Genomic DNA, 27,070 nt, shown 5'->3' on the forward strand with positions numbered 1-27,070 from the left:
TGACATTTCTGAAAGGCGGCTGCCTGGACACAGCCACCAGCCTCCTCCCAAGCTCCAGACTGACAGCTGGTTGGTTGGTCTCTTTAACAGTGACTGTCTCGCTGCCCCTTTCCTCCTCTGAGTGGGGCACTGGAGTTTATAACATTTCTCAAATCATACAATTTACTTGATCCCATCTCATCCAAAACTGATTGCTCTGAGGCAGCTCATGAAAATTAAACTTTCTGGCAGCCAGGGCACAAAGAAACGAGACCTGTTGCACAATTCCTAGTCCACACAGTCAGGCCAACCAGAAGCTCAAAGGTGCAGCCAGAGAGAAATTTCCCCAAGGGCCTCCATTGACAGAACATATTTCAATGTGAGAGGTACACCACATCGTCAAGTAAAGCACAATCCACGTGTCTGTGTTCATAGGTCTTTTTCTCGTAGCGATCACAATGTAGGCCACTGATTTGCCCGTCCACCCACTCATTCTGTAAACATTGATTGAGCGCCTGCTATACACCAGGCCCTGTGCTAGGTGCTGGGGACACCAGGGTGAGAAAAACCTTCAACCCATCCCTGCCCTCAAGGAGTTTCTTGTCACATGGTGGAGACAGACACTTATTAAGTGATCACATGGGTAAATGGGAGGTTAGTCCTGGGAAGAGCTGTGGAGGTGAGGTCTGTAGCACCAGGGAAGCTCAGAACCATCCTGCCCAGACCCTCCCTATTAGACAGCAGCGCCTCCATACACATCGCCCCTGAGCCAAAACCCCCGGGAGCCATCTTGCTCCCTGCTTCTCAGCCTCATAACCAGCCCCTCGGCACATCCTGCATCTGCAACTCCAGAACACATCTGCATCTGACCACTGCTCACTTCCCTCCATCTCAGCCCAGGGCACCATCCTCCCTCCACGGGATTATGCAGTGCCCTCCTCACTGTCTCTCCCACAGCAGCAGAGGGATCCTCCCAGGCCCTCACGTCATAGCCCTCCAACTCCAGCCTGTCTCACCCAGATGAATCCACAGCCTTTTCACAGCCCTGCACAGTCTGTCTCCTCCTGCCTCCCAGCCTCATCCCCTGACAATCTCCCCTTGCTCTCTCAGCTCCAGACTCAGGCCCTCACTAGTATTCCCTGCACACATAAGCATGTACCCACCTCAGGACCTTTCCACTCATCCTTCCTTCTACCTCGAATGCTCTTTCCCCAAATATCCTCACAGCTGTTCCCTTCATTAAAGGTTCTATCCCAAAAGAAGTGGGTGTCATCCTGTTAGGGGGGCTTTCTCTGGCCACCTGTCTAAATACCACTTCTCCCCACTTCTTTCTTCACCTGATTGCCCTGCTAGCTTTTCTTCTTGGCTCCCAGCACCACCTGTTATAGTGCACATTGGTTTCTCTTGAGCATCTTTCTCCTTCACTGGCATATGAACTCCATGAAGCAGGGACTTTTCTGCCTTATTCCTCGCTGAATCCCAGTGGTTAGCATGATGCCCTGCATGTAGTAGGCAGTAAACATGAGCTGAATTAATGAGGAATTTCCTCGCCATGTCAAGGAAAGCTGCTCTGAGCTGAGAGCAGAATGGTGAGTAGTGTTAGCCTAGGTGACAGGAGGAGCGCATCCAGGCAGCATGTAGAGCAAGAGCGGGCGTGGTGTGGGCTGGAGCAGAGAAGTCCGCGGTGGTCACCATGAGGGCCTGAGGCCACGGTGAGGATGGAGGCCTTGAGCTGTGAGAGCAGAGGGAAGCTGCTGCTGAGAGCTGTAAGCAGGGAGCAGCATGATCAGATGGGCGGGTTTAAACAGATTCCAGAACAGCCCCACTTGGGAGAGCCCCGTGTCCCTGGGGCCCACCCGACAGCCCATTATTGCCTCCCAGTTAGAGACCTTCCCAGTAACAAATTCAGAAGACGATGCCGTGAATGGGGCAGAACATGGCAGAGCCTTCCCGTAGTCTAGAATGAACAGCATGTGACCGTTGGCTTCAGAGCACTATGAGAGAGAATGCTTCTCAGTTACACTAACAACATAAGACCAAGAAGCAGCTGTCAGCGCTGGCTGCCATGACTCCGGCATCACCATGGAGGAGTTGTCTGGGGGTGTGATATAGAGAGTGGGGCAGGGCGCAGGTGACTCGTTCGAGTGTCTCAGGACTGTGGAGAAGGAAACTGGAGGGTACCTCCTTAGGTCCAGATGGCTTTCTTGGGACTCTGAACCTCAGATTCCCTCCCCCACGATTCCTCTGCAGGACTCTAGACACAACCCTAATGTTGCCTGTCTCCAGGTATTGGGGCCACCAAGTGCCAACCCACAGGCTCCGTTGGAGGTGCATCTGGTGGTCCTCTCTTTTCCCCCGATGGCCACAGAAACTAAACGGTCCCCTACGCTGTCAGATTCTCGCTGACGCTGTGCCTCAACTCCAGAGGGGTGTGACCAGCCTTCAGAAGAGAAGTGCGGACTCCAGTTTCCGGCCAGCCGCCGGCAACCCTGACTTTCTGTTTCTCTTTGTATTTCCGCCTCAGATATTCTCCCAGGAGTACATCAACCTCTTGCTGTCCATGTATTTCTTCGTGCTTGGAATCCTGGCCCTGTCCCACACCATCAGGTCAGAAGGCATCTCTGCAGTCTTTGGAGCGTCTTTTTCAGGAGCCAGTACAGGCTCCTGGATGAGAACTTGACCTTTGGCATCATTCAGAGCCAGGTTTGAATCCTGGCTGAGAGACCCAAGGGAATCTTTCCCCGTGTGACCCCGTGGGAGACCTAGGACAAGAACCGTAACCTCTCTAGGCCACAGTTTCCTTACAAGGAGTGATAAGAGTGTCCCGGTTGCTGGGAAAGTAGTATTTGTGAGCAGTAATGTCATTTTACTTGTCACAGTACTGAGCCGAGTAATAGCAGTGTCCCTGCAGCTGTTAGAGCCCCTGCGCCAAGCACTATGCAAGGCGCCTCACACATGATCTTATTTCATGAGAGCGGGCGGTGTAGTGAGAAGGTAGGAGTGCGGCTCTGGAATTTGACTACCTGACTTTGAATCCAGACTCTGCCACTTAATATCCCTGTGACTTTGGGCAAGTCACTTAATCTCCCTGGCCTCAATTTCCTCACCTGAATGTGAAGGAAAATACCAGTACCCTTCTTCATGGGTCGTGTGGAAAGCTTTTATCACAGGATCTGTTACTGAGCACTTACTGTGCTCAATAACCGCTAACCTGCCAGAAAACCTTATAAGGTTAGCTTTTGCTTTTAATCCTGTGTTAATTTGGAAACTAAAGCTCAAAGAGGTTAACAAATTTGATAAGATCACACAGCTGATAACCAGCAGAGACAAGATTCAAAGCCCGGTCTGTGTGGCCCCAGAGCCCATCCTCTTCCCACTGTCACTGCTTAGATTACCGCATGCTGGTGTCAGTTCACTGGTGATGAAGGACCTGGACAGTGACCCGCGGGGGCTGCTGTGGGCATTTTGGACAGGCCAGTTCTCTGTGCATTGTAAACATTGGGCAGTCCTCGCGCTCTCACCACGTGGGAGTGTGCCCCCCGCCCAACTATGAGAGCCTCCCCGTCTGTTCACATTTGGCCCCTGGAAGTGGTAGTGAACTCAGCTAGGAAGGTAGGAAACCCAGCAGAGGGGTGAAGGAGGGAGAGGCCAGGAGCTGCAAGGTCTGTGCATGGTGAGGGGGAGTCAGAATCTTCCCAGAGCAGTCGGAGAGAATCTAGAAAAAAAGAGAAGGATCTGCTCACAAGGACATTGAAAGCCAAGGTGAGTTTGGCCCCATTCCTCTAGGCACGTTGGCAGAACAGTGTTAGTCAAGAGTGTGAGCTCAAGAGGCAGATGGCCTGGCCCTGCAGGCTCCATAATTTGTGTAAACTACCCCAGCTCTCTGAGCACCAGCTTTTCACCTTCAAGATGGAGATCCTCCAGGTACCTCCTGGTAGGGGCAGATCTAGCATGTTACAAATCTGTAACCTGCCTAGAGCACAGTGCTAACCCACCACGAGTGAGCGCTGGCCCATGATCACAGCTGGAACTTGAACTCTGGTCTTTTTTTATTTTTTTTAATGTTTTCGTTGATTTTAAAGAGAGAGGGAGAGAGAGAAACACCAATGTAAGAAAAATCGGTTGCCTTCCACACACACCCCAACCAGGATGGAACCTGAAACCTGGGTATGTGCCCTGACAGGGAATCGAACCAGCGACCTTTCGGTGCACAGGACGATGCTCCTCCAACTGAGCCACACTGGCAGGGGCTTGAACTCTGGTCTTTTAACTGAGTTCAGTGTTTTCAACTCCACCTACCTTCACCCACAAAATCTTGTCTAGGCAGCTTGGGAGGATTCTACTCCAGCCTCCATCCTATGGAATCCAAGACACCTCTGTAATTTGACCCTAGCAAGATAGTGGCAAACCCAGTTATTCTTCCTCAAAGACAGACCTCCCTTCCTGGTAGACCACGGGTGGGGTGGGATCCAGGAAGTCACTTCCAGACACTGGGACCCGTCCTGATTAGCCTCTTACCCACTGTAAACCCCATTCCAGCTCCAGTTCTCACCATCTTTGAATAGCTTGAAACCCCCACCCCTCCCCACAGCCCAACCACCATCACAGAGTGAGAGAACACAATATATTTTGAAAGCCACTGGTAGGCCATGTGTTGAGGCATTGATTATTTCACTTTTATTTCAATAACCCTGCAAGAGAGCTCCATCCAACTGCTCAAATAGAATATTTTGAACCTGTATCATTTTTACCCTTTTGAACAATAACTGAGGAAAATGGTCCCAAATTTGTCCTGGATTATCTAAGAAGCAGTTGTCCAACTACCTTTTTGTCTGTCTACCTTTTAACAAATTCATAATTTTTACTGATAAAAATTATCAACAGAAAATAGGACCAACAGCAGCTAAAACTGCACATGGTAACATTTGTGAGTGACTACAAATTATCGGAAGAACCATTTTCTTGCCCAGCCAGTGTGGTCCAATGGTTGAGCGTTGGCCCATGAATCAGGAGGGCAGGGTTGGATTCCTGGTCAGGGCATATATCCGGGTTGCAGGCTCGATCTTCAGTGGGCGGTTTGCAGGAGGCAGCCTATCGATGTTTCTCTCTCATCAATGTTTCTGTCTCTCTATCCCTCTCCCTTCATCTCTCTAAAATCAATCAATATATAAAGAAGAATCGTTTTCTTGATAAAATTTAGAGCACAGAGTTTGACCTGGGAAGATTAGAATTTATAAAAACAGTGAAGCCCTGGCCAGGTGGCTCAGTTGATTAAAGTATCAGCCCTGAGGTGCCAGGGTTGCAGGTTTGATCCCTGATTGGGGTGCATGCAGGAGTCAACCAATGAATGCAAGGATGAGTGGAACAACACTCGATATTTTTCTCCCTCCTTTCCTCTCTCTCTCATATTAATTATTTTTAATTTTGTAAAGACGTGTGGTTTTTTTATTTCAGAGAGAGGAACTGAGAGAGGGAGAGAGAGAGAAACATCAGTGATTAGAGAGAATCATCGATCAGCTGCCTTCTGCACACCCCCTACTGGGGGTCGAATCTGAAACCTGGATATGTGCACTGACCAAGAATTGAACCATGACCCCCTGGTTCGTGGGTCGACACTCAACCACTGAACAACACCGGCCAGGCAAAAAAAAAATTTTTAATAATACAATAACAGTGGATAGCCATGGGCAGAAGGGGTGTTCTCACCATATAGGGCCAAAGCTGTTCTCTGAAAAATGTGATGTGGATGAGAAACTGGGATGAATGAAAGGGAGAAGAGAGAACTTAAAGAGGGGGTTGGCCAGCCACCCTCTCCCAGGGGGCCTGCGGCCCCTGAGGATTGGCAGAGGAGACCTGCTGAAAGGTTGTAAGACCTGAGCCCGAGCCTCTCAGCCCCAAGGCTTGTGAGATTCCTTCCATCTCCACCACCATTTCCTGGCCCACCTCAATCCTCGGAAGAAACCGCAGGTTAGGGTTTTGGGGAAGGCAGGGCCTGTAGCCTGCCTTTACCTTGCACAATCACTGAGACTCGAGCCCATGCCAAAATCCTGTCTGCCAAGGAACCTCGACTTTTTTTTTATCACCTGTGAGCTCATTCCCCAGCTCACCTTTAGAGGAAAAAAGGAGTCAGAAAGCCAAACTTCGCCACTCTAGGAAGAGGAGGCCATGTCACCAGTTTCTCTGTCCTGTGCCTTCCACCCCCAGGGGAGAGGGCAGCCGGATGTGGTTTCCCAACAGGAAGCAGTGACCTTTAGCTTTGATGTGGGCCATCAAGGACCAGAAAAAAATATCTGCCTGGAACAATAGTCTGCATTTGAAGGCCTTCAAGCAAGCATTTGCCAGCAGCCTCTTGGCACCAGGCGACTATGAGGAGGACATTGTAGTGTTCCAAGTGAGGAAACTGTTGCACAGAGCAATTAAGTAACTTTCCTAAAGTCACACAGCTAATAAGTGGCAGAGCTGGGATTTGAACCCAGGAAGTCTGCCTCCAGAGTCCATGTTCTCAACTGCTACTCTCCGCTGGTTGAGAAGGCGAGCATCAAGCTTCTAAGGACGAGGCCAGGCTGGAGTGAAGGGCTTAGTTCCTTGGGCCTTCTCTCTGCCTCCACACATACACTCTGGCTTTAGACTTTCCCAGAAGTGGTTCAGCAAACTGAGCTGAATCATCCTCACTCATCCCAGCTTCCGCCTCCACCTCCTCAGAGCCCGCTGTGGAAGCCCACTCCCGACTCCATCCTTGGGCCTGCCACATCTCATCATGCACAGCCTTGCAGACTGGGAGGGATTGGCTGTTTGACAAGTGGGGAAACTGAGCCCAGAGATCCTTAATGCCACATCTTTCTCCAAGCCCCTTTCCCCTGCCTTTACCACTGTGCCCTAGTTACCTCTTGGCCTGCCTCCATTTACCTGCCATTGGGAACACTGTTCTGGATTTGCCCACCTCATTAGTCATGTCAGTCTATCTGGCATTGCCAAATGCTTTCGAGCTCAGAGTCCAGACAAGCTCCTGATGAGGGAAACTCACAGTTCTTACATTCCAACTGTAGATGCACTGCTGGCCTAGCTTCTCCCTGCCCTCTCTCCTGTCTTCACAGCAACACCTCACACAGATGGTAGTATCCCCACACACAGCTGGTGTGTGGCAGGTTAGGCTTCGGGGCTGAGCCCCCCAAGCTTGTAGCCGCTCCAGGCTGCACACAGAAGCCCAGTGTGCTAGCTAATCTTGCTCCGTAGGTAATCCAGAAAAGCAAGTGTCTGTTCCCTGCCTGGCCAGGAAGCAGAGTATGCTGGATTACAAGAGAAGGGGCCAACCCCATGCTGGGTTAATGTGAGGGTATTTCCACCCATGGGGCTGTGATTTGTCTGGCTGATGGAGTCCAACGAGTTCATAAAAATCTCAGGCCTCACAAGTCAAGGGAGTGGGGTGACCATCAGGTCACCTAACTTAGGTTGGAAAGGGAGTTCAGGAATATGCGTTCTTGACAAGGGACTCTCATACAGGTGGTGCACGGACCAGACTTTGAGATCCATTGCTCTCCTTAAAACTGCATTTTACATGCAAGTCGGCTGCTTTGTGTTTCTTGGGTGATAACCTAGAGGCAGTATGGAAGCACCAGAGCCCGAGGTTCACATCTCAGCTCAGAGACTGACTCCCTGTGTGACCCTGGGCAGTCACTTACCCTCTGAGGGCCTCGATTTCCAAATGTGTAAAATGGGCACAGTAACACCTGCCTGTCGGGACCGCTGTGAGGCTGCTGGAGACCACAGCTGTGCATGGAGGCTTAATTGGGGTGGTTGGGTCTGTGGGTGCCCCCGGGGGCTCTGTTTGCCAATCTGCTTTGTCTTTTCTTCCAGCCCCTTCATGAGTAAGTTTTTTCCAGCCAACTTCCCAAATCGACAGTACCAGCTGCTCTTCACGCAGGGCTCCGGGGAGAACAAGGAAGGTCAGTGCTGCCCGCTTCCTCCTCCGCTCCCCTGAGTCTCTCTGATGTTGGGGCTCTTGGATAGAGCGAGTGATGGAGAAGGTGGGCTCTGGGTCACACTGCCTGTGTTCACAGCCCAGCTCTGCCACCGCCTGCCTGGGGGACTCTGGATGAGCACCTTTACCTCTCTGAGCCTTGGGTGTTTTGTTGGGTTTTTTCATCTGTAAAATAAAAGAGATCTATTACCTCCCACTTAGGTATGTTGTTAGGAGGCAAGTAGGTGATGAGTGGAAAGCATTCAGCATGCTGCCTGGCTGGAGTAAGCACTCAGTACAAGTTGGCTATTGTAGCTGTTTTTAGTAGGATTACTTTCCTACCTAAGATTTGAAAGGGAGATTCTATGGCTTTTTTTTCCTAAGAGAGAAAGGAAAGGAGACAAAGAGAGAGAAATATCAATTGGTTGCCTCCCACAAGCCCCAGCCAGAGTCAAACCCGAACCTGAGCATGTGCCCTGACCAGGACTTGGTGCGTGGGATGACGCTCAGCCAACCGAGCCGCACTGTCCAGGGCTCCACGGCTTCATAAAACGTGAAAACTATGGCCTGGCCAGAGCGGCTGGTTGATTGATTGTCATCCATGCCCCGAAGGGCTGCCAGTTGGACTCCTGGTCAGGGCGCATACCCAGGTTGCAGGTTTGATCTCCTGTCAGGGAGCATGTGGGAGGCAGCCAGAGCCTACCAATCGATGTTTCTGTCTTTCTCTCCCTCTCCTTTCCTCTCTCTATTAAAAAAAAAAGAAAAGAAAAAAATCAATAAAACATTTTTTAAAAAGAAAGTGAAAACTACAGGGAATTGGGGGAAGCCTGGGTTTTGGGGATTAGTTAGGTTGTAGGTTCGAATGTTGTAACAGGATTACAATGGCTTGACCAAACGGAAGGGGTTTCTCGTAAAAGTCTGAGTCTGTGAATGTCGCACTCTCTTACTGGAGCCTAGCACATTCTACCTTGTTTCTAAAGAACAGCAATTTTATGTGACTTTCTTGAATCCCTAGTGCATCTGTTGATTTAAAAAAAATTTTTTAAAAAAGGCTAAGCTTGCACCAGAGTCTTCGGGGTCCCAGGCGCTATCTGTATCTTGCTCTGCCTCATGCCATGACCCTGGGCCTTGGATGGTGCTCCGTCACTCCTCAGGCCCACCAGATGGAAGGGGAGGCAGCTGTACCACAGCCCCATTTAGCAACAGGGGAAGCTGGACACTGTGGCCAGGAGCTGGTTGGCCGCGTGTCCAGATAAAAATCATCAGGGGAGCCGAACCGGTTTGGCTCAGTGGATAGAGCATCGGCCTGCGGACTCAAGGGTCCTGGGTTCGATTCCGGTCAGGGGCATGTACCTGGGTTGCGGGCACATCCCTACTGGGGGCTGTGCAGGAGGCAGCTGATCGATCTCTCTCATCGATGTTTCTAGCTCTCTGTCCCTCTCTCTTCTTCTCTGTAAAAAAATTCAATAAAATATATTTAAGAAAAAAAGGAAAAAAAAATTATTAAAAATCATCAGGGGAAAAGCGGAAATGGGCCCAGCAGCAGCCTCCTACCCTCTGAAATCTGGACCAGGGGCTGTGCTCTGTGGCCCTGGGCTTCCTTGTGAGGAAACTTGGAAGTGAGGAGACTGCCTCTGCCACAGGGTTCCCCACAGGAGCCGACTCGGGGACTCCCTCTTGCTTTTTCTCCAGGCGCCATCTCTTACTTTCTTCCTCCTCTGCCAGTGATGTAGGGCTGCCAGCAACCTTCCTGATTCCTTTGGCGGCAAAATAGAAAGGTTCCTGAAGGAACGGGGACCTTGCTAAAGACCTGGGCTTGTGGCAGCTGGCATTGATTGGCCTCCCACTGTGTGCCAGGCACCGTGCTGGGAGCTTCGTAAGGGCCCTCTCACTTGCTCCCCACAGCAGCCTATCAGGGAGGTGATGTGATCCTCATTTTACAGATAAGGAAACAAGCTCAGAAAGGGAACGGCCTCCCCCAGGGTCACCCACCTACAAGTGTAGAACTGTGCTTCCGGCCACCTCCCATTGACCCCGCACCAGGCCAGGCCTGTGTTCTCTCTGAGCCTCCATTCCCCCCTCTAGGAAAATGGAGAGACTGGGGGTGGCTCCCTTGAGCCTCTGACAGTGCCCACAGCCATGCCCTCCTCCGTCCAGGGGCTGACAGGTGGGAGGGGCAGCCCCGCCCCCGGGGAGTGGACTTACCCGGCCTCTCTGCCCAGAGATCATCAATTATGAGTTTGACACCAAGGACCTGGTGTGCCTGGGCCTGAGCAGCATCGTTGGCGTCTGGTACCTGCTGAGGAAAGTAAGTAGCCAGGGCCTGAAATGAGGTTCGTGGGGGGGCAGGGGCAGCACTGGATGGGACGGAGGCACACGAACCGGTCTCACTCCCACCTCCCCCCAGCACTGGATTGCCAACAACCTCTTCGGCTTGGCCTTCTCCCTTAACGGGGTGGAGCTCCTGCACCTGAACAACGTCAGCACCGGCTGCATCCTGCTAGGCGGCCTCTTCATCTACGATATCTTCTGGGTAAGCCTCTCCCTGCTCCCCTCCTCTGGCCTGGCAGCGGTCATCTGACGGAGGGCAGCAGTGTGGCCTGGAAGTCGCCCCAGCGAAGGTCCCTCTGGGCTCAGCTGCCTTCATCCATGACAGAGGAGAGAGCAGGTCCCCCCTGTGCCCGGTGCCTGCAGCCCACCTCGTCTCTTTCTCACGGTGGCCCTGGCAGGGGTAGTTAATGCTGATCAGTGGGCCTGGCACGGGCACTGATGTGTGAAGCACAGGCTGCTGTTGACTGAGCGCTCTGGCTACACAGCCCTGGGCTGAGACCTGCCACACTCACACCGAGAGGCATTGCTGTGGGGTCGTGGGCAGCCTCATGCAGGTGCCCTCTCTCCAGCCTCAGGCAGCCTCTTCTCTTAAGTGGGTGAGACTGCAGGGGCATCTCTTGGAAGGGCAGAGCCCTAGACAAACAGGGTGCCTGGCCAGGGACGTCAGAGGCCCTTTTCCGACACCTTTGAATTGCCCAGAACCAGGAGTCCCCTGAAGTGTCCCCAGGGCCAGTTTCGGGGGCCACCTGCTCAACTTCACATCTGCTCTGGAGCCCCTCCCAGCTCCCTGCCCTCTCCCTGCAGATCTCTGCAGGACATCAAGGCTCCGAGGTCAGCCATTCTGTCCCTCCCGGCCCCCACCCCCTTCTAGGCGCCTTTCTTCTCCTTCTAGGTATTTGGCACCAATGTAATGGTGACAGTGGCCAGGTCCTTTGAAGCACCAATAAAATGTAAGTGACCACCCCCACATGGGGAGCCCCTTTGCCCCCACCCGAGTGGCCCTTCCCCCTGTGGTCCCTGTTCTGGTCATTCCTGTCCGTTAGCTCTCCCCACACACCTGGTCTTCCTCCAAGCTCTCCTGCGTTTCCAACCTCCTTTCCTTGTCTTCATTGGTTCATCTGGCCGTGTTCACACCCAGCCACCTCTGCCCAAGCCCTGGCCTCTAGCCACTTGCTCACAGTGCAGTGTGCTGTGGGGTGGGCTGGAATGGAAGCAAGCATGGAGAGGGGTCTCACGCACATGTGGCGGGCACGCAGGGGCACTCCAGAGACCTGCAGCTCCTCACTGATCCCTTTAATGCCAGCAATTGGGCACCATCTCCCATGTGTCTCACACTGCCTGGTCGTGTTCTTCCTGTATCCATCATTTATAAATATTAGAAAATCCAGCTACAAGCATCGTTAAACAATGTGGACATTTTGTAATGCACACTATAGCAAGCCCAGTGGTAGAGCGTCTCGGGGTTGGGTTAATGACCCCGGTGGAGTCGCCAAGAGCCAGGTGACTTCAGTCCTCCCACCCCACCATTCTCAGCATGCCCGCCTGTCCCTTAAGCTCATCCCTTCATGGTCCCAAGGTGGCTGCCACAGTTCCCAGTGTGGATCCCACACACAGCCATGTGCAGAGGCAGAAGGGGGGAATTTTGTCTCTCTTTCATCAAAGAGGAATGTTTTCCCCACATCTGCCCTGCAGCTTCCCTTATATTTCACTGGCCAGAGTTGGGTCACAGGCCCAAATCCAGACCAGTCGTCAGCAAGGGGGATGAGAGAAAGCATGGTTAGCTTAGAGGTTAAGCCTTAGACTGCTCAAGAGTCACCTCTGGGGTCAGGAGACCCACACTGGGGGCTGCACCAGGCATGACAGCAGGTGAAGGGGAGGGTGCCGTTGGGAAGGCATGAGCAGTGAGTGGGCTCCATGGGAAGCATTGGCTCGGCAGTCAGAGTGAAGTCGGCCTCAGAGAGTCAGTTAAGAGCTGTCTTTCCCACAGTCTCATTCTGCACTACTGCAGACAGGACATCTCCATGAGCCAGAGAGGGAATCATGGCCACACACGGCTCCTCAATGCCCTGGTCCCAGCTCAGGGACCCGAGGAAAACCAGTGTCTCCCAGCTTTAGCTTGAGTAAATGTATGGAGCCTGCCCTGGCCCCTGAGCCAGGCACTCCTGCTGGGGAGGTGGAGGGTCAGGGGGACAGGCCACTGCTCTCCTGAGGTATTTTAGTTAGCAGCCTTCCAGAACCAAGGGTGTCCGGTGGGGACAGTTCCCCAGAGACGTTCCCCACATGCTTTGATGGATGAACCAGCCAAAGTGTCGGGGAAAGATTTCCTGCGTCATGAAGGAGGAATGTGCCTTTACCAAGCATACAGGGGCAGTGTGGGCATGCGCAAGATTGATGAGCACAGCTTCCGCGAAGGGCTGGAGACAGGAACTGCGTGGAGGGCCCTGGGAGCGAGTGTGATGAGTTAGGGGAGCAGCAGGAAAGGGGCCAGATTTGGGGAAGGCAAGGATATCATGCCAGGGACTTGGACTTCTCAGTAGGGGAAATATGACAGTCGAGCAAGGGTACGTACGGCTGTCCTATTTGGTCTCTGGTGCTTAGAGTCTGGTTTTCTGGCTGGGGAAGGCCGGCTCCTCTTCTGCTGGGAGCGGCGCTCAGAGGCGGTATCGCAGAGGGTTGCCTGCACATATGCTGAAGTCAGGCTGCCTGGACTTGAATCCCAGCTCTGACAGCTGCTCGCTGTGAGACCTTAGGGAAGAGACTGCTCCTCTGTGGGCCCTGGTTTCCACATCTGCCACTCAGAATTGGATGGTACCAGGACTGAGAGATTGAATGGGGAAATCTGTACATCATCGTAACTGCGTTCAAAGCAGGAAGAAGTCCGCAGGGAGGGAAGGTCGTCTACGTTTATTAGGGGAGCACAAGCTTACCCCAACCCCCAGCGTGCCTCTGCCTATAGATCATTGCCCAGAGCTGGGTCATTTGACCTCCCGGCCCCCACCCCTGCCTCCCTCAGCAGCAAGGGAAGTCAGGAATTCAAGGACCAGGATTGTCCTGCTCATCTTAGCCTTACAGCACACTTGATCCATCACCTGGAAAGGTTGCCCCACCCAAAGTCGGGACTGGGTTAGTAAAGAAGGCATGAGGTAGCAGTTAACAATGTGCCAATCATCCAATTCTCCCCACAAACCTATGGACTCAGTTCTGTTGTCACACCCATTTCACAGGTGAGAAAACTAAGGCAGAGAGCCGTTAGGTCACCTGTGCAAAGTCACACATCAGAGCCAGGATTCTGACCCTGAAGCTCACACCTAACTGCTCTGCTGTCAAGGCCCTGAGGATAAAATCCAGTTACAGCCGCCTCTAGCCATAACTGGACATGGGGGGAGGGGGGGTGTCTCAATCTATTTATCCAGAAAAGCCCACAGAGGGATTTCTGAGTGAGAGGCTTTCAGCAAAGAATGTGTAGGCGTGTGACCTTTTCTCCCTCAGCAGATGCAGTAAGAGCCTAGAGCCCAGGTTCCCCTGCTTTAGAACAAAAATCCCACTGCCACTGCCCTGTCGTAGTGAGACGGAAAGCCTATCACATCTCAGCACTGTGTGGGCTCTTTTATCTTCTTGGCTTAGGGTCAGTCCCATTTAACCAAGGGTTCCATTGCTGTGTAATCCATGAGGGCATTAAGCCTTTGACCAGATGATCCTAGAGTCTTCCCTGCTCTGACCAGCTGTGGTCTCAGGTGAAGACATTGCCCATCAGCCCGTCAGCATCCTCTCGTCCCCACCCCCTCCACCCCCCACCCCCAACCCAGAATGCAGGTGTGTGAGCTTCCTACAGCAGAGGTGGGCTAGGAGTCAGTGAGCTGGGCTAGCACCAACGCCTCGCCTCCCTGCCTCCCCTACAGTGGTGTTTCCCCAGGATCTGCTGGAGAGGGGCCTCGAAGCAAACAACTTCGCCATGCTGGGACTCGGCGACATCGTCATCCCAGGTGACCAGGCGGGGGTTGGGGAGGGCTCCCTGGATCAGGGAGGAATACTGTGAAACAGACAGCCTTCCCCAGTGGGAAAGAGGGGAAAGGTGATTCAGCCCAGGGCTTGGTGAAGGAATCCACCCCACACACATGATCGAGCACCAGTCGGGTGCCAGGCCCTGGCTGGGCGCTGGAGGGACAGCAGTGCCAAGAGCGTCCTCACTGAGCTGGCTTGGTGGAAGATGTTACTCAGGAACTACAAAAATAAGCGTGTGTGACAGGCTGAAGTACACGAAAAGGCACATTTCATGACAGTCGTGAAAGAAGCTGACCCTCTCACACACCCACACACTACACTCCCCTCACCAGTGTTTGCAGGTGTTACAGAGGTGCTGGGACCGCCGAAGGCCCCTTGGTCCTCCGCTCCCAGCGCTGGGAGGGCTCCAGGCAGAACATGCCTGTGTTGCTAAATGGTTAGAGCATCAGCCCCCTCACTGAAGGGTCAAGGGTTCGATTCCTGGTCAATGGCACGAACCAGGGTTGCAGGTTCAATCCCTGGCCCTGGTCGGGGCACATGTGGGAGGCAGCTGATCAATGTGTCTCTCTCACATTTATGTTTCTCTGTCTCCCTCTCCCTCTCCCTCCCCACCTCCCTTCCCTTCCACTCTAAAAATGGGGGAAATACCTTGGGTGAGGATTAGCAGCAACAAAAAAGAAAGAGACTATGGGCAAAGCTGAGCTGCCATTCTGAGGGCAGGGGTAGCGGCTAAGGTCTGGATGTGTGTCTACAGATCTGGGCCTGATGACAGCTAAAGGGCATACTTGTTCTCCTAGTCCCGGGGGGTTAGAAGTATCCCAGGGCTTAATACGAGAAAAGTTTGCAACAAATTAAAAGCCTGTTTATTTTCCACTGCGGAGAGTAATAGCAGTGCTGGTAACCTGGGGTGTACAAGTACTTCTGTGGTGATACTTTCATTTTGTGACACATCTATCGGCGGGGCAGAGGCTTTCTCTCTCATGCCAATGAGGAAACTGAGGCTCAAAAGTGAGGGGGCTCCCCTACTTCACACACTAGCCAGCAACAGGGCTGGGGCTGAGACCAGCTCTGTCTGACTGCAGAATCGGTGACACCTTCAGGGCTGCTGTTAAAACAGTCATTGCAACAGTGAGATCATCACAGCAGCTGTCGTTTGTCCAGCACTGTGCTCGGTGCCTTCCATACATTGTCTTTGCTACTCCAGCAGCCCGATGAGATAGAAGGTGCTTTCATTTTACAAATGAAATTGAGGTTCGGGGAGTCTTGCCTATAGCTTGGGAGCATAGGGGGGTGTGGTCTTGAACCCAGGTGTCTCCACAACGGGCAGTGCTGTGAGGCAAGGAGACGTCCTCCTTGGGATGAGGCAGCTCCCTTAGAGAACCGAGTCCCGTAGCGCACGCAGCTCACTCTGCAGCGGGCCTTCACGGGCACCCACACAGACTTCCCCAGTGTCCATGTTGGTTGTAATCTGGGCGTGCGGCCCGCACGGGAGGGACATCTCTGCCTTTCCGTGTGTGCCCACCGGTACCTGTCTTTCAGCAATCGCAGTAGACGGCAGCCGATTGTCCCCTCACAGAGCCCGGTGATATTCAAAGAACAGGTCGCTGGATTGTTTTGAGGACCAGATGCATTAGGAATAGTGAAAGCTCTTGGCAAAGCTCTGACCCCTGGTTCAGTTGGGGAACAGTTGCAGAATCCAGCCGCCAGGGGGCACTGAGTTCCCCACTTTGCTTACAGAAAGGCAGCGTTTGCTCTCTACCCACCAACTCCCTACTCACAGTCTACAGTGGGGACTAACTCATTCCCTCTTTAAAGTTAAATATATGTTGTCAGTCGGTGCTTCTGATCAACAAAGAATGTTTTGGTTCCTGAGAGGTTGCTCTCAACTAAATGAGATTCAACCCTTGCCCTGTCTGAGCCCAAAGACCAGTCAGGGAGACAGACAGGCTGGTGTGGGGTGTGTTCAGCATGCAGAGGCTAGACCAGGGGTCCTCAAACTTCTTAAACGGGGCCAGTTCACTGTCCCTCAGACCGTTGGAGGGCCGGACTATAGTTTAAAAAAAAAACAACTATGAACAAATTCCTATGCACACTGCACATATCTTATTTTGAAGTAAAAAAACAAAACGGGAACAAATACAATATTTATATTTGCATGTGGCCCGCGGGCCATAGTTTGAGGACCCCTGGACTAGACCGTGTGTCCTGGGACTTCAGGGTGTCTGGGCTGGGTTTTGAAGTGCAAATAGAAGCTCAGTGGATGGACAGAGTTCACCATCCTCGCCTGAGTTCCCACGGAGCCTCCCGGTGATCTCCTTGCTTCTCCTCTCTCCCTGCAGCCAGCACAGGGTCTTTTTCTAAATATGCTTAGTTCTCCTACTTGGAGCTCTCCAATGTGCTTCCTTGCTCAGCATAGAGACCCAACTCCTCATGCCCCGTGGGCCCTGCATGGCTGGTCTGTCCCTGCCTCTCCTGCTCTGGGCTGCAGCCTTACTGGCTGTCCTTGACCTCTGCCACATCCCCTGAGCCTTCTTTCCTCAGGATCTTTGCACATGTTGTTCCCTCTCCCTGGCAAATGTCACTTCCTCAAAGAACTCTCCCCCACCACCACCACCCTCCCCTGAGCCTGGGTCTCATCTTGATACACCTTCCCTGGGGCAGGACGCGCCCTCTCGCTGTTCTAATCTTACATCGGCTCTGGTTCTGGGCGAGCAGAGTGTGTACCCCATGCCCCCTTGGCTGAACTCGGGGTGCAGTGGTTTCCTTACCCTCCTATTGCCTGTGGTGCCTGGTACTAGCAGCCCTCGATAAACATTGGGTAGAGGAGCCATTGTGGCACAGCATGGTGCTCGAGGTGCCAGGTCAGTGTGGTCCCAGCCAAAGCAAAGTCCTGGGGCCTCCTCATGGTTCTAGGTGGCCTGATGGCAGGGAAACAGGATTTCTGCTGGCAGTGGCGTATTGGCCACTCCCTGGGTCCCAGTGATCACTCTGTGACTGGGGACACCAGGTCGGGGACCCAGTTGTGTGTTAGTTCCTCCCTGGCCAAGCCAAAGGGCTCCAGCTCTGAGGTGCTGGCTTCCCCGCCACTGTCTAACCCTGGCTTCCTCCCGACAGGAATCTTCATTGCCTTGCTGCTGCGTTTTGACATCAGGTAAGCTCCTTAGGACCCTACCATCCAGCTCCGTGAGTGAGGGGCCTTCCCCTAGCGGGGCTTCTCCACTGCCTTCCAGGAGCCCAGAGACGGGACCTCAGGGGACCAGGCCCTCCACCCCCCGCAGCCGGGGCAGTTCTGATTTTATCTGCATTTTGCATTTTGGGGTTCTAAGTGTTCAAAGAACCTGTGACAAAAAAAAAAAGTTAAGAATCACAGGCCAAAGGATTTGAACCCATAGTGCTTTCTCCCACTGGGACCTTGGCAAGTGACCTGACCTTTAAAGCTAAGGCTCTTCATCCTTAGGTTAGTGGTGAACAAGTTTCTGCCTCAGGATCGCAGGTCTGGAGAGCGCTGAGCACAATCTGACCTCGGGAGCTCCCAGGAAGATCTAGCTGCAGTCAGCCCTCGAGTTTCTTATCAGCCTGGGGCAGGTCGCCATGGCCCAGCTGCTCCAGCTGTCCCCACCCTCACCTTCTCAGACTTTTTCAGTCCATTGTAGAAAGGGAGCACAAGGGGGAGGAAAGGGGCCAGCTTGAGTCACCAGTTAAAACACAGGGAAGGTCGCGCTTGAGTTAATAATGCACCTGGCCAGCAGGTGGCATTCCGTCACCCCAGTGGGGAGCTTGCAGTGTATGCCCTTAATTCTGAGGTGGCTTATACCAAATATTGCAAAAGCAGTAATTGTGTTAACAGTGGTCATGAGAAACTCAGTACCAGCGTCACTGAAATCCAGTTTGCATGCGAAACTTAACCTTCCCCACTCGCATACATCTGGCTGTTTGTGTAGTGCCACCACAGACTTACCGCCAGCCTCTGGAAAGGGCCAGTTTGTAAGTTGGGGCACGCCTGTGTCAGCCAGCTACTCTTGGCTGTTCAGAGGTGACATAAAGAGAAACCCACAAAAGTCCCTGGACTGTTTGCTGGAGACGCACATTCAGCTGCCAGCATCCTCAGATCTCCCAGCCTGGACTTGAGGCTAAGCAAGCCCATTAGAGCTGGTTCCAGAATTTGTGCAACATTCCCAAAGGGAGTCGGTTGCTCCCCAGGCCTCCAAACAGAGTGGCTCTCAATGTACTTGTAGCTCAAGGCTTAGAAGCCGCCAAGGCAAGGAGAGAAGGGGGTCAGAAGTTCTCATTCATTTCACAGATGTTACCAGGCATTGTCCCAAGTGCTGGTGACACGCAGAGGTCACAAGCTGGCATTGGAAAGGAAAGTCATGTCGTGGCAATGCCAGGCTGCTTGTGATTCAGCTGTTCTGAAGCTGATCTTGGATGAATCACCTCCAGGAAGCCACTGGCATTTTATCTATGCAGGCAGCATCTATTATTCACAACAGGGAACTGAATTATTATGTGCACTGCACTTAAATAGCTTTACAGTTTCTCTAAAAGCATGGTCCACCTGTATCAGATTCCCCTGGGTTTTTCAAAATGCTGATTCCAGGACCTTGCCCCAGACCTATTAGATCAGACTCCCTGGTCATTGGACCTAGAACTCTTGTGGTGTGTTTTTTTTGCCAGGTTTCCAGGTGATTTTTGTGCCGGCTGTCCTAGAATATAGCATTTGATATTCACAACCATCAGGGAGATAGATTGTGGTAGATAGATCCCCATTTTGCAGATGAGTAGACTGAGGCTGAGAGAAGGAAAGTGGCTTGTCCAAAGACACAGCTGGAGCAGTTCCAGAATGTGTGCCCACTTCTGGACTGTCCCAGTCCAGAGCTCTCAGCCACCCCAACGCCTCCAGGGTCTTCCCAGCTCCTCTCTCAGAGGGATGCTGCATCTAACACTCCCCCCTTCTTCTATCCTTTCCCGAAGCTTGAAGAAGAACACCCACACCTACTTCTACACCAGCTTTGCGGCCTATATCTTCGGCCTGGGCCTTACCATCTTCATCATGCACATCTTTAAGCACGCCCAGGTGAGCAGGGCCGCCCTCAGTGTATCGGGAATGCTTCACGCAGGTAACAGGGCCGTCATAGGGGGTATTTGTCATATACAGAGGTGGGCGGTACCCATTGCTGTCAGAGCAAGCATGTCTGATTCTCCACCTTTCACTCGTGGTTCTTGCCTCTGCTTCAGGCAGCACACACATTGGTGGTGAGGAGGAGGAAAAACAGTACCAGCCATGCCTGTTTGCCTTCATCAGAAGGGCAACACCTTCCCCAGAACCTTCCCAGAAGACTTTCCCACATCTCATGGGCCAGATCCATGTCACGTGGCCCCAGCTGCAGGGAGTCTGAGAGTGGGTGTGACGCCTCAGCCTCAGTAGGGGGGAGACAGAAGAATGGGGTTGGGGTGCGTGTTGGGTGTGTCAGCCCAGTGCCCGCCCTGCCAGATGAGTGATAGGGTATTGGGGGATCCCCTCCCTCACTCCCCAAGCTGGCCAGGCTCTGCCTCTTTGTCCCACCAAAATGGGTACTGAATGGCCACAGAGTGAACCAGGGTGGGGTGGGGGCTGGGGCCATTGTCAGTGTGCCCTGAAGAGGGGGAGACTGGGAAGGCAAAGCAAGCAGACAGAATTGCTCTTTACTGGCAACAGAGCACTTCTGTGTGCCAGGCTCTGCCCGGCACTGCACGAGGGTCATTGTGAACAGATGAAACGAGTTCAGGTGCCAGGCGGCAAGTATGTGGTGGAGCTGAGATTCAAACCTGTGTCACGGGGACACCAAGCCCAGGCTCTGAGCCCCCGGCTCTGGGAAGGGCAGTGTGGAAAGGAGCTAAGGGAGCCCTGATGGAGATATAGAACCCACCATCTGTGGTTGTGGGACGCCGGCAGGTTGCTGAACTTATTCTTGATTTTCCTCATAGGTGGATAAAAACAGAAAACCGGGGCAAATAGTAGTAGCCGCCTTGGAGTTGCTTGAAGTTAAACGAGTTAATATAAGTAACGTGCTCAGAATCATGCCTGGCCCACGTTGTATTAGCTGTCATTGCTGTTCCCCGCCTCCCTGACCCTCCTGGGCACCAGCCAAGGACTTTTGAGCAGTTACTCTGTGCCAGGCACTCCTAAACCCTTCCGCTCATTCACTTGTTTGGTTGTTACAGTATTTAGTATCTGCAGTATGCTTGAAGTAGATACTAGTATTGTTTTACAGAAGGGCCACGGTCCTCTACCCCATAGGTGAAGAAACCAAGACCCAATGCAGAGCCATCTCTCATTCTCTTCTGCTCTAAACAGCCCCGGGTCAGTGCAAGCTGAGAGTGACCTACACTTGGCAAGGAGGCTGCAGAGAGTGATTGAACCTGGATTGGGGAAGGAGCTTGGGTATCTCTTCTCCTCTCAGACCTTAGATTCCAAGCCCAGAGCCATTCCGCCGGCGGCCACCAGGTGGCAGGCTTGCCTTCTGCCTTGGCTAGAGGATTCCATTGGGAGCTCTCACACAGCTGAGCAGAGGCAGGAGACAGTGGTCTTCTCTTTGTGGGGGACGCTGTAGCCCAGACAGAAAAGGAGACTTTCCTGGGTCACACAGCAAGTCAAGCTGGGCCCCAGCTGGAACCCTGGACTTTTGTCCCCTAGGCCCAGGCCTGTACTACTCCCCAGCAGCAGCCCAGCCATTCTCCCCAGTCATCCATGTGGGCATCTCCCTAAAAATCTTGAGAAAGGGATCCAGGACATAAGGGGCCTGTTCTGCGAGGTCTCTCTCTCTCCCAGACACAGGCAGTCCCAATGCCAGCGGTTCCCTAGGTAGGGGTGTCCTCTGCCTGTGCAGCTTTCAACCCACTGAACCGCTACCAAAAAGCCACACTAAGCCAGGGGTCTAGACGCCTTCAAGAAAGGCCCTTGGAGATGATCAGTGACCTCATTGTACAGAGAGAGAGGGGTGTGGTTTAGCTGTGGTCACATAGCAAAGCCAAGATGGATGAAAAGCCAGGAGTCCTAATCCCTGCTCACCGCCCTGAGCTGCTTGTACATCTAGCCTCTTCAGCACTGACTATTTGGAGAGGTTCCCTGGTGCCTTGAGAGGAAAGGAAATAGTAGGCTTGTGCCCTCATGATAATCTCGAACTCCCTGCCTCCCAGAGGAGCCACTCCCATCGGCTCTGAGTATTGCTTTAGCTGCCTCGCAAGTTCTGGTGTAGACCTTTGTCATTGTGATTTCTATTGCTCTTGGCCCAAAGCCTAGCTCATAGCAGAGACCTACTACAGTGGGAGAAGCTCAGCTTCCCAGGTTCAAATCCAAGTTCAACCTCTTATAGACACCCCGTGTTAACTTGGGCAAGTCATTGCTTCCGTCTGAACCTCAGTAGCATCGTCTATAAAACTCAGATCCTAATATTTATGGTGTTATTAGATTCAAGGATAATGTAATTGTGAAGTGTGTGTGGTTCGCAGCCCACCCATGAAGGTTGCCAAAAAACGATCTGAAGGTCAGGCTCCCACGGCTGTGGAGCCCTGTTCTCTGGTGAGGGGCTGGCTGGCTTTCGGAAGGATGTACCCTCCCCAGTCATCTCCCAGCACTCCTAACTGTGAACATCCAGGAAGACACCATTTGCTTAGTATTTGCCAGGGCCTCTTCTGGGTGCCAGCGATCCAGCCATGAGCAGGCAGCTGTGGAGAATTCCAGGGGTCCCTGAGGGTGTCCAACAAGAGACCTGACCATGCAAGTGAAGGCTTCCCCATGGAGGTAACAGCTGAGCTGAGCACTGAACGAGAGATCTAGGCAAAGGGGGAAGAGCAGCAGCTATACACACAGAGGTCCCGAGGCTGACGGTGATGGTGAGGACTGGAATGAGGCCAGTGTGGCCGGAGTGGGACAGGGCAGGCGAAGGTGGAGAAGGAAGAAGGGAGCATAGCGGGCCATGGGGAGTTGAACAGTAGGATGACATCCAACTTTCAGATGCTACAGGGGAAAGAATGGTTTTAGAGTCTAGAATGCCCAATACTCAATCCCCGTTTACTATGTAGACCTCTGAGGCCTCAACTGTCCCCCCTCTCCTCCCAAAGCATCAGCCTTCTATGCCCAGGAGGACACTCACAGGGGATGAGGAGATGGGCTGGGAGGCCTGAGTTCAGTGTGCACAGTAGGTGTTCCATGAACAAGGGCTCTTAGAATAATTGCCATCTTCCAAACCCAGGTTCACCTGGAGTCTCAGCACAGGCTTCAGGCCCAGACCACTGGGGTGTGAATCCTGGCAGAGCCAGTGACCGCCTGGGTGACCTCAGTACAGGCCACAGCAAGTGCTCACCCACAGCAGCTGTGTCACCATCATCATCTTGTTACTGAAGCAGAGTCTCCTGGAGCATGTGCCCAAAATGCAAACTCCTAGGCCCTGGCCAGTGGCTCAGGTGGTTGGGACATTGTCCCTGCACCGAAGGGTTGCGGGTTCGATTCCTAGTCAGGGTGCATCCGGGAGGCAACTGAGCAATGTCTCTCTCTCACATCGATCTTTCTCTCCCTCTCCTTTCCTCTCTCTCTAAAATCAATAAAAACATATCCTCAAGTGAGGATTTAATTATACATTTTTTAAAATATATTTTATTGATTTTTTGCAGAGAGGGATAGAGAGTTAGAAACATCGATGAGAGAGAAACAGCAATCAGCTGCCTCCTGCACACCCCCTACTGGGGATGTGCCCGCAACCAAGGTACATGCCCTTGACCAGAATCGAACCTGGGACCTTTCAGTCCACAGGCCGACGCTCTATCCACTGAGCCAAGCTGGTTAGGGCTAATTATACATATTAAATATACTATTTGATTGTTTAATGATATTAATTAAATACTTAATTAATTAAACCTAGGGAAGGAGTGTCTCTGGAAATAAGACTAACCAAGAGGTTACATGTTTGAAACTAAAGTCCTAGGTGATTGGGATGCTGTCAGCCAGACTCCAGAGCACCCTTAGAGCCCTGCATACTTGAGTTTCTTTGGGTTTCTTGCCTTCCCTCCTAGGGAGGAGCAGCCCCAGTCCAGGAGTCAGGAGCCCAGATTCAGGCCCAGACACTGACTGGCTCTGTGAACCTGGGCAGTAGCTGGCCCTGTCATGCCAAGGAAAGGGTGCGTGGCCCTGAGAAGTATCCTGCCCAGCATCGCCTCACAGCCTGTATCCTCTTGCAGCCTGCCCTCCTGTACTTGGTCCCCGCCTGCATCGGCTTCCCCGTCCTGGTGGCACTGGCTAAGGGCGAAGTGACAGAGATGTTCAGGTAAGGGGCAGGGAGCAGACGTTTGCACAGGTGCACCTGCAGGCAGCCAGGGGAGCTGTTTGTACACGTCTCCAGGGGAACATTGTTCCCACCACCAGCCCCACCCCTCGCCCTTTCCACCAGCAGGTGGGTGCCTGGCCTGTGGGCACCACAGGAGCCTTTCTGTGGGCCGGAGCCAGGAGAGGGCAAGGCCTCGGGCCTCTCCAGACAGCTCCCACAGCCAAAGGCCAGCTGCTCGTGAGAAGGGACTGGCTGGTGTAGAATTTCCCCCCCAGGCTGCCTCACTGTCAGGAGTCCCGAGTTCCCACGGACTGTGCCGTGCCACCTGTGCTGTGCCACCGTGTGACTCCAGGCATGTCCTTCCCCTCCCCTGGCCTCGGTCGTCACATAGGAGTATGAGGGAGGCTCCCGTGTGGTGGAAGTACCCCAGGTTAGAAGTCAGGTGTCAGTCCCCGTTCAGCTGCCCCTGTAGCTGTCACCCCCAGCTAGTTGGGTTCTCTGTCAGTCACATCTGCACTCCAGCCACGCCCATGCACAGCCCCACCCACACCCCCAGGCCTTCGTGACTCCAACAGGTGTCTGCTCCTCAGCACCACTGACCCCACCTGCCAGGGACCCAGAAATAGCTGCCAGCTGCGATCGAAGCTGCCCACTCGGGCCTTCCACCCAGCTTCACCTGCCAGCCTCTACGTTGTCCCTCGAGCGCCTGCCAGGGCCTTCTGTGCACCTGGCTGCCTCCAAGGGAGCCTGTGACTCACCCCTCCCCCGTACCTGCCCTGCCTAGAAGCCCCAGGCTCCAGCCTGCCTGCTCTTATCTCTTGTTCTGGTAAAGTCTATGGACTCTTGAGACAAGACTGCAGGTGAACTTGGGAACAGATCAGGGCGCTTTGGGGGCAGAGGTGGGACCTCACCTCTGAGCTGAACACCTGCCCTCCTCCTCTGGCTCTTGTCCAATCTCAGCCCCCACCCACCCCTTGGGTCACCTCTCCAGTCCCCGTCCTATTGTACCCGCATGGAGTCAAGCTCTGAGCACCCCCAGCTAGAACAGAGGGGGCCCCTTCACCCATTGGACTTGGTTTCCCTAAATGTTCCGCACAGGGGCATCCAGCCCTCCCTCCCCAGCCCCACCCCTCAGGAGGCTCTTAGATTGAGGTGGGAAAGTAGGTGGTCTCTCTCCTCTTTCTGTCCAGCTCTCTCCCCAGTTCTCCACCTTATCCTTTGTCTTACTCTTCCCTTTATTGTTATGCCCCCCTTTTTTTCATTCATTCATTTACTTTCCAATAGGTAACAAAATCCCCTAACTGAGAGGGACAACACCCTCAATGGCCCAGACACCCCACAGGCCAGCTCTGTCGCAGTGTGTCTACACTCAGACACCCTTGCACCTTAGAGCAAGTACTGGTACGTGTTCCTGCACAGATGGTGGCATTCTCGGAGCACCTGCATCTTGATTTTTCACCCAGCAGCAAATCTGAGAAATGTTTCCAGCAGCCCGTAGACGTCTAGTATCCCCTTGTATCAGTACATCTTTTCTTTTTTATTCTCCAAGTAATAGCGGCTTCTGTCCAGAGAAGCTGAACGTGCAGAGAGGTAAAAGAAAGACACAGTTCTGCTCGCTGCTCCTGGGAAGAGAAGGCTCTGTCCTCTAGTCTTTTCCTCGCCATCTCTCTTTTCTGTCTGTCTGTCTCTCACACAGCTACGAGTCCTCAGCGGAAATCCTGCCTCATACCCCGAGGCTCACCCACTTCCCCACGATCTCGGGCTCCCCAGCCAGTCTGGCCGACTCCATGCAGCAGAAGCTAGCTGGCCCTCACCGCCGGCGCCCGCAGAATCCCAGCGCCATGTAATGCCCAGCGGGTGCCCACCTGCCCGCTTCCCCCCACTGCCCCAGGGCCCAAGGTAGGGCAGACACCCCAGCCCCAGTGAGTGGGGTAGGGAGCATTGCCAGGGGCAGGAGGCTGCTCCTGCACAGGCATCAGGCAGTCCCTGCACCCAGCTGTGGGGCCAGGGACCAGGCAGCCCGAACCTCGGTGTCCTCACCGAGAACGCGGGGCTCTGGAGAGAGTGGGTGTCAACACCTCCGTCGTACAGTAGTAGATACTGTTACTACTCGCTGTGCAGAATCTTGGGCAAGTCACTTTCTCCTTTCAAAGCCTCTTTCTTCATCTGTAAGTGGGCATATTCCTGCCTCAGGGGGTGATCTAGTGAGGAAATGTGGGCATTGTCCTTGGCATGAACTCAGTTGCTCAATAAGTGGAGCCCATAGTAAGAGTTAAGCCAGGGTATCCGCCTTCGAGAGTGGCGCCTTGCCACTTGCCAGTAGAGCAGCCCTCTGCCCGCCCGCACCCCTGGGGCTGAGTTCTTTGACTTCTGCCATGTGGCCTGGGAGTCAGCCATCTCCCAGAGCTGCATCCTGGCTGCCCCTTTGTTTCCCCACTGTCTCCAGCAGAAGGTTCAAGAAGCTTAAAGTTGGTTCACACAAGCCCAACCACTCCTCCATTTGCCACTGCCCTGGCCACCTCTTGGCACCACTGGGCACTGGAAAGCAGAGCCGCCTGTCTGGGAAGGGCACAGAGCGGGCGGGCCAAGCACTGGAGGAGGCTGGGCAGTGGAGAGAGGGCTGGCATTCCTCGTGAGCCCCGGGTTTTGGTGGGCTGGCGGGGCACAAGGAATCTTCTCTCCCTCACCTCTAAATGTGTTCGTTTTATTGTTTTGCTTTTTGTCAGTTATGAAGAGTCAAATCCTAAGGATCCAGCAGCTGTGACAGAATCCAAAGAGGGAGCAGAGGCGTCAGCATCAGAGGGGCTGGAGAAGAAGGAGAAATGATGTGCTGGTGCCTGACCCTCCGAGGGCTGGACCAGGCAGGCGGGGATGGACCAGCGCAGGCGCACACAGCCAGAGGGTGCCCGAGGCCTGGCAGCTCCAAGGAGGGCGGGGCAGCAGGACCCTGCAGTGACGCCTCTGTGGCCTGGTTCCCCTTCCCCTCCTCTGGCCTTCCTCTGCCCCTCCCTATCACCTGCAGGCAAAGGAAGCCCCCAGGTCCCCTCTGCCCCAGGTGCCAGGTGGGAAAATGGGTCTGATTTTTAGATTTTTGTATCGTGAACTGACTGCCTCACATTAAAAACTCATCCCGTTGCCCACGCAGACCCCTGCGCTCCTAGCATCTTACAGTGGGTCTTCTAGCTCTCACTCTCCCACCCAGAAACTGACCTGTAAGCCCCTTCTAGGGGATTGGACTGATGCAACTGGGGGCGGGGGGGTGGGGGGGTGCCCTGACCTCTGGGCCCCTCTGTCCCATCCCGGATGCCTACCCAGTCCTGGCTCTGAACCCCAAGGATGCCATGTGGCCAGCAGAGGGGGCCCACGAGCCCTCCTTCCCACTAGCCGTCCAGTTTTCCTCACCACTGTCCTCACACTAGGGGGCAGCAAGCAGGATCGACAGGTTCTGGATGTTTCACTACCACCCAGCCCATCAAGGGAAGTGGAGGGTTGGTACCAAAAG

General features: G+C 53.5%; 1 protein-coding gene across 3 annotated transcripts in view; it reads left to right on the forward strand.

Moving 5' to 3' along the window:
• HM13 (histocompatibility minor 13) overlaps positions 1-26,712 on the forward strand; it is a 38,951-nt gene extending 12,239 nt beyond the window's left edge. Inside the window, exons 3-13 of one of the 3 annotated variants that reach the window (XR_011472123.1) lie at positions 2,504-2,586; positions 7,834-7,922; positions 10,159-10,244; positions 10,344-10,469; positions 11,160-11,217; positions 14,167-14,250; positions 17,384-17,420; positions 19,241-19,343; positions 23,483-23,568; positions 25,265-25,467; positions 26,295-26,382. Coding sequence is in view for 2 of the 3 variants with exons in the window: in XM_070420097.1 (XP_070276198.1) it covers positions 2,504-2,586; positions 7,834-7,922; positions 10,159-10,244; positions 10,344-10,469; positions 11,160-11,217; positions 14,167-14,250; positions 17,384-17,420; positions 19,241-19,343; positions 23,483-23,568; positions 25,265-25,411; positions 26,295-26,394 (999 nt within the window). In the remaining variant the exon portion in view is untranslated. Of the gene's footprint in view, positions 1-2,503; positions 2,587-7,833; positions 7,923-10,158; positions 10,245-10,343; positions 10,470-11,159; positions 11,218-14,166; positions 14,251-17,383; positions 17,421-19,240; positions 19,344-23,482; positions 23,569-25,264; positions 25,468-26,294 lie in introns of all 3 variants that reach the window. The other 2 variants (XM_070420097.1, XM_070420098.1) reach the window with 2 other exon arrangements.
• The last annotated feature ends 358 nt before the right edge of the window (positions 26,713-27,070 follow it).

This window comes from Myotis yumanensis, unplaced genomic scaffold (assembly GCF_028538775.1).
Source record: "Myotis yumanensis isolate MYYU_CA2020_CCGP unplaced genomic scaffold, mMyoYum1.0.hap1 SCAF_7, whole genome shotgun sequence".
Classification (NCBI taxonomy): domain Eukaryota; kingdom Metazoa; phylum Chordata; class Mammalia; order Chiroptera; family Vespertilionidae; genus Myotis; species Myotis yumanensis.